Source organism: Carassius gibelio, chromosome A24, assembly GCF_023724105.1.
Source record: "Carassius gibelio isolate Cgi1373 ecotype wild population from Czech Republic chromosome A24, carGib1.2-hapl.c, whole genome shotgun sequence".
In the NCBI taxonomy this organism is placed as follows: Eukaryota; Metazoa; Chordata; class Actinopteri; order Cypriniformes; family Cyprinidae; genus Carassius; species Carassius gibelio.
In genome coordinates this window covers 716,174-728,673 of record NC_068394.1, presented here as the reverse complement: position 1 = coordinate 728,673, position 12,500 = coordinate 716,174, and the positions used below count along the sequence as shown (strand labels likewise).

The following is a 12,500-nucleotide window of genomic DNA, read 5'->3' as shown; positions in this document are numbered from 1 at the left end:
CAGCGTAAATCAGCTACTGACCAGTTTAATCCAACCTAGACCAGCAACTGAGCAGTTTAAACCAACCTGATCAGTATAAACCAACCTAGACCAGCAACTGACCAGTTTACACCAACCTAGACTAGCAACTGAGCAGTTTAAACCAACCTGACCAGTATAAACCAGCGTAAATCAGCTACTGACCAGTTTAATCCAACCTAGACCAGCAACTGACCAGTTTACACCAACCTGACCAGTATAAACCAACCTAGACCAGCAACTGACCAGTTTACACCAACCTAGACTAGCAACTGAGCAGTTTAAACCAACCTAGACCAGCAACTGAGTCGTTTAAATCAACCTAGACCAGCAGCTGACCAGTTTAAACCAACCTAGACCAGCAACTGACCAGTTTAAACCAACCTGACCAGTATAAACCAACCTAGACCAGCAACTGACCAGTATAAACCAACCTAGACCAGCAACTGACCAGTTTATACAAACCTAGACCAGCAACTGACCAGTTTATACAAACCTAGACCAGCAACTGAGTCGTTAAAATCAACCTAGACCAGCAACTGACCAGTTTAAACCAACCTAGACCAGCAACTGACCAGTTTAAACCAACCTGACCAGTATAAACCAGCCTAGATCAGCTACTGACCAGTTTAATCCAACCTAGACCAGCAACTGACCAGTTTATACAAACCTAGACCAGCAACTGACCAGTTTATACAAACCTAGACCAGCAACTGACCAGTTTATACAAACCTAGACCAGCAACTGAGTCGTTAAAATCAACCTAGACCAGCAACTGACCAGTTTAAACCAACCTAGACCAGCAACTGACCAGTTTAAACCAACCTGACCAGTATAAACCAGCCTAGATCAGCTACTGACCAGTTTAAACCAACCTAGACCAGCAACTGACCAGTTTAATCCAACCTAGACCAGCAACTGACCAATATAAACCAACCTAGACCAGCAACTGACCAGTTTAAACCAACCTAGACCAGCAACTGACCAGTTTAAACCAACCTGACCAGTATAAACCAGCCTAGATCAGCTACTGACCAGTTTAATCCAACCTAGACCAGCAACTGACCAATATAAACCAACCTAGACCAGCAACTGACCAGTTTAAACCAACCTAGACCAGCAACTGAACAGTATAAACCAACCTAGACCAGCAACTGAGCAGTTTAAACCAACCTAGACCAGCAAATATAAACCAACCTTGACCAGCAACTGACCAGTTTAAACCAACCTAAACCAGAAACGCATTAACCAGCAGCTGACCAGTATAAATCAGCACAGGATATCTAACCATGGTATAAAATGTTAAAAAGTCAACATGAAAAGCAAATTAATTCATTATCCTGGCCTTACTGAGAATGACTTGTCAGTAAAGTACTAAATATCTAACTGTCCTCATAATCCTTCAACTGAAATGACTTTCCATCACAGATTATTGGACAATGTTTACTAGTAGCCAAACAGCTATAAAAAAATTAAAAAAAAATCAAACTCAACATTAAGCATGCGACTAGGTTTGTGATTTAGTAGAAAGTTAATTAAATAAATCATAATGTTTTTCTAAAAAAATAAAGTTATGTTAAAATAAAAAGCAATTGAAACAAAAAATGTATTAACAATGATTTTAATCATAAAATTGTATAATAATGAATTTAATCATACAAATAATCAAAAATAATCAAAACAAAAACGCATAATTCATAAAAATCTCAAATTTAAAATAATTATAAAATAAAAAAAATTTAAATAAAACATTAACAAATTAAATTATAAAAATGCATAATAATTAGATCATAAAAATGTAAAATATATATATTTTTTAAAATAAAAACAATAAAAATACAATGCTAACTAAAATCGGAATAATGAACAATAAAAGTAAAATAATTAAAAAATTAAAAAAATCTAAATAATAATTTTAATACAAAAAAATTTAAATAAAACAATGAATTAAATTTAAAAAATCATAAAATAAAAAACGAATTAAAAGCAATCAAAAATAAATTAAATCACAAATTACAAATAATTTGAAATTAAAAACAAATCAAAATAAACACTGTTTATATTTTATTTGTTTACCTGCATGTCATGAAAATGAACTGATATCAGAAAACGATGAACTTGTAAATATCTTGTTAAATTACAGACTTTTAGCCCAAGTGTGACTGACAAAAACGCTTGGGAATCCCTGGATTATTTCATGTCAGAGCAGTGTATGTGTGACGAATGCACGACTGCAGTGACGTGGATCAGTTGCATGAGTCTGTGTCGTATTGCATGTCTTTGATCTTGACGGCTGTGTTTAGGTGTGTGTGTGTGTGTGTGTGTGTGCGTCTCACCTGCGCGGGATCCACATCGTTCAGCATCACTATAGACGTGCAGTGATAGTCCAGCACCAGCCTCCAGAAGTCTTTGACGGTGTTGGGCAGAGGATGCTGGGTAACGATGAACGCAGACGGCTGCTTATAGCTCTGTGAACATGAAGATGAAGAGAGGAAAACATCTTATTTCCCGTATCACTGTCTGCTTGACTAATTGTGTGGAGAAGTTTAGCATTGAGCTGCGTGTTTTATTACCGCCGCCAGCGCTTCCATTTACTGTAATGAAAACAAATGTGCTGTCGCGTGTTTAACAAACAAACCCGTCCCAGTCAATGTTACTGCGTTTTTTAGTTCATTCACTGTTATGGATCGCTTTTAGCCATTTTCCTGACAAAGAAATTAATCAATTCCATCTGCTTTTGAATTAATTTCAACAAGCACATAATCGTGTGTGCAGTGATTCACATCCATCAGAGACACTGTCACTTCAGACGCACAAAACTAGTGGTTATTATAGACGGATGCAGAAAATTGAAATAAATTATTTTAAAATAAAAAACAAAACACATAGTAATGATAAAATCATAATGTACAATAATGAATTTAAACAAAAGTTAAAATAAGTTAAAATTGTGTTCATAATATGTTATATATCAAAATAAAACACATTAATAAATAATATGTTAAACTATTGTAAATAAAACATTTATTAATACTGAATTAGATTATAAAAACCCATAACAATTAAGGTAAAAATGTGAAATAAAATCCATATAAAACATTGATTAATTATATCAAAATGTAAGATTTAAATAAAAATAAATTAACCAAAATAAAACACTTTTTAATAGTTAAATACATTAAAATAAGAATAATTCTAAAATAAAAATAATTGAAATAAAATGTATGATTTAATAAAAAAATTATAATTAAACGAAATACTCAGTGTAAAATAATTAATTAAATCATAAATATATAAAATGGATTATATATAAATAAATTATTTTAAAATAAAGTAAAGTAAAGTAAAAAACAATACATTTTGTTTTTATAATGTTATGGATTGCTTTTAGCTATTTTTCTAACAATAAAATTAATCAATTCCATCTGTTTTTAAGCACATTTGGTCACTAGGTCATGAGCGGCAGGTAATGGTCACTAGGTCATGAGCGGCAGGTAATGGTCACTAGGTTAAGAGCGGCAGGTAATGGTCACTAGGTCATGAGCGGCAGGTAATGGTCACTAGGTTAAGAGCGGCAGGTAATGGTCACTAGGTCATGAGCGGCAGGTAATGGTCACTAGGTTAAGAGCGGCAGGTAATGGTCACTAGGTCATGAGCGGCAGGTAACGGTCACTAGGTCATGAGCGGCAGGTAATGGTCACTAGGTTAAGAGCGGCAGGTAATGGTCACTAGGTCATGAGCGGCAGGTAATGGTCACTAGGTTAAGAGCGGCAGGTAATGGTCACTAGGTCATGAGCGGCAGGTAACGGTCACTAGGTCAAGAGCTGAGGTGTATGTGAGCTGCCGTACGTCCATGAGCGCGGCGTTGATGTAGTTGCTGCTCTCTCCGTCGATGGTGATGAGGAAGGGCAGGCAGCGGTCAGGCGGTAGCACATCCATACAGCGGTTCTTCTCATGGTTCCGCGGCAGCAGTGCAATGCTACAGTCCTCCACCCGTAACGTGGGAGTCACCATGTTTAACGTCTGTCAAAGGAAAACACAACTGAAACTAATGCACAAACTTGCCTAACTATATTTCTACTGATTTAGTTAAATACTGTTTTGTAGTTTTAAAGTATTAATATAAAATGTGATGTTTTTTATAACTCAAATTATTTGCAGTTATTTCTTTTTCTGTAGTTTTTTTTTTATTAATATTAAGTCGGACTGACTCTGAACTCCTCTTTGATCTGGCTGGAGTTGGTTTGCGGGTCCAATCGGTTCATGTCGTAATACGCAGAGCGAAGCTGATTGGCTGGGATCGTGGTGTCACCACAAAGACACGCCTCCAGTATGGCATCATGGATAAACACATACTGCTCCTGAAAAATCAACATGTGAATGACAGATCAATACAACCATATCAATCACAGCTCACTGATATCATTTGAAGAGGTGATAGATTGACAGGCTGATTAATTGGCTGATCCACCTTTAATTCCAGTTAATATGTCAGTTTTCAAATCAATTTCAATATGTTACTATATTAACTTCTAATTTCAGTTTTCACGTAAAAAATATAATATTTTTTAACTTACATTTTTTGTGATTTTGTCATGTGCTTTTGTCATTTCTAATAGTTTTTGTTAGAAATAGTTAGTCCTGTCAGAAAATCATGTTTGTAAATGTATCAGTTATGAAAATGTATCAAATTATTCAGAGCAGATGGATCACGACTTCATTGCCTGTGTTTTCAGTAAATGTCAGAATCTTTCTTCTCGATGTCTCTGTCCTGTGTGTCCACATGCGGACCGGTCATCTTTCCATCATCTCTCGATCGCAGACGGTGGTCTGACAGCTTGACGTAAATCATTCATGAAGTGACATTTTAAATATGCCTTGGGTCGTCGCTCTTCAGAATGTCTTTGGTCTTGATGTGACGTCACAGTCCTTGACCCAAGCTGACGGTCAGATAAAGTCTCAGGCTACACTATCATACATGAGTGCTTGTTTCTTTTGTCTATATTGAAAATTTATGTCAAGAAGATTTTTCGAACACTTATTCGAAGTTCTAAAATATGTCTGAGTGGGCGGGACTGAAGAGAGAGGCAGCATTTGATTGGCTACAGCTGATGTGAAGATGTTTGTGATAGGTTACCTCAGTTTTTTATGTTGAAATATAATTTAATTGCAATTATTTATAATTATTGTTTATTATATTATTTATATACATCTAAAACAAAAAATACAAATTATATATATATATATATATATATATATATATATATATATATATATATATATATATATATATATATATATATATATATATATATATACACACACACACACACACATATACATATACATATATATACAGTATATATACGCACATGCACACACATAAAATACAAATTTATAAAACAATTATGAATTAATGATAATAAAATATATACAACTAATATAAATCATTAACTATATTTAAAATGTAATTTATTTTATATATATATATATATATATATATATATATATATATATATATATATATATATATATATATATATATATATATATAGAATTAACAATAAATTATTATTATTAATGTATTATTATATATATATTTAATATGTTTAATTATTTATTTATTATATATACACATTCAATTATATATATAAAAAAAATTTAACAAAGTCTCAGGCTGTACATTCATACTTCTTTTTGTCTTAATGTTAACTTTATGTCCAGAAGTAAATGTTTATACGTTTGCAAAATATGTCTGAGTGGGTGGGGCTGTATTGAACGGCAGTGTTTGATTGGCCGCGGCTGATGTGAGGTTGTTTGTGATTGGTTACCTCTGTCTGCACCATGTTGACCCTGCGGGACCGTAGTTCCCTCACGCAGTTGTAAATGTCCACGACTCCTTCCCGCTCCGCCATGTCCAGCATGATGTCGATGACGATGAAGCAGCCGGTGCGTCCCGCTCCAGCGCTGAGGACCAGAACAACAGCTGTTAGAAGTGTTTAACAACACACAATGTTTTAGTGAAGATGAGACGATGTTCACCTGCAGTGGATGACCATGGGGCCGGCGTTCGCTGGACTCTTGGCTTTGACCCGGCGGACGAAGCCCAGCAGCCCTGTGGCGTGATACGGGACGCCGTGATCCGGCCAACCGGTGAAATGAAACTGACGGATCTCCCTGATCTCATGAGCACCTCGCTGGAGTCAACACACACACACACACACACACAGAGATACTGAGACCCACACCAAACAAATACTACTCAGAACAGACTCAAATCCTCTGAACACACACAAAAAATGAGATTTTAATTATACTATATATAATAGCTATAGTTTGTTAAATGTTTAATATTTTCTATTATTTATTATAAAACACACACACACATAATAAAAATTCTAAAACAAAAATACAACTTAAATTTTAAATGTAATTAATGAATTTTAAATATAATTAATCTATCATTACATATATATATATATATATATATATATATGAATTGTAATTAAAATGTATTTTATTTTATATATAATAATTTATAATTATGTTTATTAATATTTTAATTATTTATATATATATATATATATATATATATATATATATATATATATATATATATATATATATATATATATATATATATACAAAAAAAGTTTAAAAAAAAATTATACCTTTTTTCCATGTAACATTGTAGCTTTTTATAACTACTATAGAGACACTACTAAAACAATAATGAATGATTAGATGTGTTTTGTTTCAGGATAATGAGGGTCGGCTGTGATCAGTGTTATAGTTCGAGGGTAAGTTTGATTGTGTAATAATCAGCAGTAAATCGGATGAGTTTGATGCTGAACCTTTTCCACGGCGAAGGTTCGAATGACGTATTCAGACAGCAGCTGTGTCTCGATGAGCGTCACCTTCATGTCCCTGTAGATCTCAGTGTCATCGGGCCAGTACTTACAGCACTTCACCTGTCACACACACACACACACACACACACACACACACACACACACACACACACACACACACACACACACACACACACCAGTTTATCAAAACATGAGATATGAGCGTCTCCAAACAATTGAAATTGCTATCATTTTATAATATATTGGTATTTATTTAAATACCAATATCGTTTTAATTAGTTTTTTTGCTTTTAATGTAATTTAATTTATTTTTTGTTCCCTTTAGTGTTATTTATATGCTAGCCATTTTTATTACAACTGTTGGTTTTATCTTTTATTATTTAGTTTTTATTGTAATTTAAGTCGTATTTTTAGTAATTATGTCTTTTTTTCACTATCTAGGTTTGATTTATTTTGATTTCAGTTTGTTTTTAATTCATAACTTGGTATATGTGATTATTTTAATCTTGTTTGAGTTAACATACAGTAAATGTTTTAATAGTTTTAGTCTACGCTGATCTGTAGATATTGGTATTAGCCGCTGAAAAACCTGTTAAATATAAAGAAGTGAAAGCTGAAATCTCATGTATCAGATATTCATTGTTTTGTGATTGAAACACACTTTTCTGTTCAGAAATCAAGGAAATATCAGTCCATCAGTTCGTCATCCGTTTATCAGCTGATTCTTTCCATCCCTCTTCATTATTAGTGTGTTTTCTTTCGATGTGTGTATTAGGCGCTCTAATTAGTGAGATAATTGCGCTCTGATGGCTGAGTGTATTTCTGGTGTCTGGATCAACAACAGACCGTGATGCTATCGGCTCCCGACTAATTATCATTAGAGCATCTTCTAAACCACAGAGCATTAATCATGTAATGACTTACTTACATATTCAGTCACACACTTCCTGCAGGTAATCGCCAGCACACACACACACACACACACACACACAGAGAGAGAGACACACACACACACACTCACACACACAAACACACGTGCACACACACATACACTCATACACTCCCTCACTCACATGCATACGCATACGTACACACACACACACACTCACACTAACACACACCCACTAACACACACTCACACTCACACACACACACACACTCACACTAACACACACTAACACACACCCACACACTCACACTCACTCACACTCTAACACACACTCACTAACACACACACACACACAGACACACACTCACACTCCCTCATTCACACACACATGCATACGCATACGTACACTCACTAACACACACTCACTCACTCTCTCACACACACACACCACTCACACATTCATTAACACACACACACACTCTCTCTCTCTATCTCACACACACACACACACACACACACACACTCACACAAACTCACACACACCACTCACAGATTCATTAACACACACAGACACACACACACACTCACACACTCACACTAACACACACCCACTAACACACACCACTCACTCACACACACACACACACACACACACACACATTCATTAACACACACTCTCTCTCTCTCTCTCTCTCTCTCTCTCACACATTTCTTTCATGTTTGTTGCTTTTATGTAGATGGAGTTTGTCAGCTGATGATAAATAGTCACAGAAAGTCTTTGATTAGGATGAGCAGTGTGTGTGTGTGTGTGTGTGTGTGTATGTGTGTGTTCTTGTGCAGCTGTCAGTGGTGTGTGTGTGTGTGTGTTCTTGTCCAGTTGACAGCGGTGTATGTGACAGTCTTTGATTAGGATGAGCAGTGTATGTGTGTGTGTTCTTGTGCAGCTGTCAGTGGTGTGTGTGTGTGTGTGTGTGCGTGGTGTGTGTGTGTATGTGTGTGTGTTCTTGTGCAGCTGTCAGCGGTGTGTGTGTGTGTGTGTGTGTGTCAGAAGAACGCGGCTCCAGCTCGGTGTGATTGTGGTGAATGCGGCTGAATTCCCAGAGTTCATCAGCGAGCAGCAGCAGATGGTGGCGTTGATGAGACTCTCTCTCTCTGCTACTTGAAAGAGTCGGGCAGAGAAAGCGGCGGCCCGTCGGGACACACACACGTCTGCTGAACAACAGCAGGTGAGCCGTCGGATGGCAAACGCTGTTTCTTTGACTCTCAGCCAGTGATTTGGACAGAATGATGAGGACGAGAGTCAGAGCAGACACAGATCAACACGTCCAGCGTCAGTAAAGCACTTCTTCTCTTCCAGAAGATCATGTTTCTGCTCCTAACAGACCTGCACTGAGCTCTGAGCTCAAACAATTACTGATTTTTCTCATACAGACACTGACGAGTCGTGGAAAGTGCGCACAACATTTTTAATTTCATGTTAAAATTATTAGTTGTCATTTTTATTTTAGATATAAGTTTTAGCATTTTTTCATTTTTATTAGTCTTTTTTGTAATATATCTATAGAGTTTTGATTATATTTTAATTTTAATTAGTTTTTTTGTCATTTTTAACATATCTATACTGAATAGTTTTATTAATATTTATATAGTTTTTTATATTTTCAGTTTTCATTCTAATTTGATTTGTTTAGTTATTTTTTTATTTTTTATTTTTTTTTATCTATAGTATTTATTAATATTTCATATCCGTTTTTATTTTTTGATTTTCAGCTTTGATTATAAAGTTGTATTAATTTTATTTTACACTTTTTTTGTCATTGCATTAGTTTTTTTTTACATGCAAGTCTACATGTCTGTATAGTTTATAACTCATTGTTAGTTAATTTAGTATAAAGTTAAACTTAAAATGAAAAATGTTGCCTTTGCAAATAAAATATAATATAATATTTTATTTTCATTTAATGTTTTATTAAAATTATTAAACATTTATTTACGGTTTTAAAACTCATATGTTCTAATGATTATTATATATATATATATATATATATATATATATATATATATATATATATATATATATATATATTTTTTTTTTTATGTGTGCTTAGTATCAATATTAATATTTTCACACTGTAATTTTCAGTAAATTTAATTTAATCCAATTAGAGAGAATTTGTCCCTTTCCATAAAAACTGTACCCAGAATATGATCTCAATAAAGGCCTTTTAACACGAAGAACAATGACTACAAGCATAAAGATTTAATAATAAATCTAGTGCACACAACAACTAGGAACGATACCAAAGTATCAGTGAATCTGAACTTGAACACTAACACATGAGCTGCACATCTGTGTTTTGGATGTTTGAAGGTTCAGCGCTCTCGAGATGTTCTGGATCTTCCCTCAAGCTTTCACAGTCTTTTGTTTTACATCTCGGATGTTTACCAGGGTTCAGCCCAGAGAGGTTTCGTTCATTTTTACTTTAATAAAACCAATAGAACTAACAGATCTGAGTGTGTCTGTGATCTGGGGAGAATACTCACCCGGCCGACTTCAACCAGATTGGTGACCATCACGATAGTCGCTGTGTTCTCCTGCCACACCATCCTCCAGAAGTCATACACCGTCTCCTGCATCGGACCTGAGGAGCACACAACTCATCTTACAGAAAATCAGGAAAATAATGACACAATGCCACACACGATGGGAGGATGGGTGGATGGATGGATGGATGATGGATGGATGGATGGGTTGATGGATGGATAATGGGTGGATGGGTGAATGGATGGGTGGATAAATGTGCGGGTGGGTGGATGAATGCATAGGTGGATGGATGTGTGGGTGGATGGATGGATGGATGGATGGATGGGTGGGTGGATGTGTAGGTGGATGGATGTGTGGGTGGATGGATGGATGGATGGATGGATGGGTTGATGAATGCGTAGGTGGATGAATGTGTGGGTGGATGTGTGGCTGGATGGATGTGTAGGTGGATGGATGTGTGGGTGGATGGATGTGTGGGTGGATGGATGGGTGGGTGGATGGATGTGTGGGTGGATGGATGTGTGGGTGGATGGATGGATAAATGTGTGGGTGGGTGGATGAATGCATAGGTGGATGGATGTGTGGGTGGATGTGTGGGTGGATGGATGTGTGGGTGGATGGATGGGTGGGTGGATGGATGTGTGGGTGGATGGATGGGTGGGTGGATGGATGTGTGGGTGGATGGATGGATAAATGTGTGGGTGGGTGGATGAATGCATAGGTGGATGGATGTGTGGGTGGATGTGTGGGTGGATGGATGTGTGGGTGGATGGATGGGTGGGTGGATGGATGTGTAGGTGGATGGATGTGTGGGTGGATGGATGGATGGATGGATGGGTGGGTAGATGGATGGATGGATAAATGTGTGGGTGGATGGGTGGATGGATGGGTGGGTGGGTGGATGAATGCGTAGGTGGATGGATGTGTGGGTGGATGGATGGATGGGTGGATGAATGTGTGGGTGGATGGATGGATGGATGGATGTGTGGGTGGGTGGGTGGGTGGGTGGATAGATGGCTGCAAGGATGGATGGATGAACAATGCCTCGAACTGCGCTAACAAAATCATATATGTGTTCTACATTCATTTAATAGCTCTATATTCTTACTTTATGTCAACAATTGACAAAAATAGGAAATAAACATTGTGTTTTATATAAATTTGTCTCATATATAAATATATACAATAGTTCTCAAAAAAATCATTATGAAAGCAAACATTTCTCATCGAATACTGAATATCAACTGATTTTAGGCTGAAATGTGACCGGGACACATGGAGAGATTGACTCCTGCAGCACATGAAGCCCAGAACATAATCCAGAGTGACACCGGAGCAGAAGTCATGACGCCGCGGCTCTTTGTCGGATTATTGGACATGTTTTCCAGCAGCGGAGCTGAAACTTTTAAACGTCTCATTCATAAATGCATGCAAACAAGCAGCGACAGATTTGCACGTCTGCATTTCCATTAAAGCTCCAAATCAATTTAATAAGGGCAACATGTAAGTCAGCGCCCGGTAATAACAGCACAGCCGAAGGAATTAAAACCACACATTTAATTAATTCTAATTAGCATTGTTTTTAATCAACAAGCAAATTCCAAAATGACTTTTGACAAGTTAATTAGCTCATGCAAATCTGCGCTCACGTTCTCCGGCGCTGATGCATTAGCTCTGAGCCAAAGCAAATTGCATCCAGCAGAAAAACACAAGCGAGAAGCAAGATTTAACATATTCATACGCACACGTAAACAGCGGCATTAGCAAACACTCGTGTTGTGGAGCACTCTCTGCTCGTGGGCGAGATCTCTTTATCATCTGAGCTTGACAAACTTAATTAAGATCTGTCAAAACTAGATGCTTCTTAATCACAATAATATACAGTGTCCTTCATGATGTGCTTCGTTTAATTACATTTCTCAATGTGAGGAGTGCAGATGACCATCAGGAAGTACAATAAACGTCTCAACTACATCTCGATCGTTTCTCATGGACAGAAATGAGATTAAATGGCGAGCAAATTGCTGGAGTCTCCAGCTTCTCATTTCTCGAGAACAAGAGCTCGAAATGAGATCATAATAAAGTCTCACACTGCAGGTTTGCCGGCATCCGAAAGTCTCATTATGATCGCGATCATTTCTCGTCTTATTCAGTTTCAACAGTTGACATCTCTGCA

The 12,500-nt window shown here is 36.5% G+C and overlaps 1 protein-coding gene across 9 annotated transcripts in view; it reads right to left on the bottom strand.

The window, feature by feature from the left end:
- LOC127946067 (receptor-type tyrosine-protein phosphatase mu) overlaps window positions 1–12,500 on the bottom strand; it is a 161,278-nt gene that overhangs the window by 5,995 nt on the left and 142,783 nt on the right. For all 9 annotated transcript variants that reach the window (XM_052542364.1, XM_052542358.1, XM_052542366.1 and 6 more), the window contains 7 exons: window positions 10,324–10,421; window positions 6,873–6,989; window positions 6,061–6,215; window positions 5,850–5,985; window positions 4,230–4,379; window positions 3,868–4,041; window positions 2,355–2,486 (listed from right to left, as the gene is read on the bottom strand). In XM_052542364.1, coding sequence (XP_052398324.1) covers window positions 2,355–2,486; window positions 3,868–4,041; window positions 4,230–4,379; window positions 5,850–5,985; window positions 6,061–6,215; window positions 6,873–6,989; window positions 10,324–10,421 — 962 coding nt within the window. The remainder of the gene's footprint in view (window positions 1–2,354; window positions 2,487–3,867; window positions 4,042–4,229; window positions 4,380–5,849; window positions 5,986–6,060; window positions 6,216–6,872; window positions 6,990–10,323; window positions 10,422–12,500) is intronic.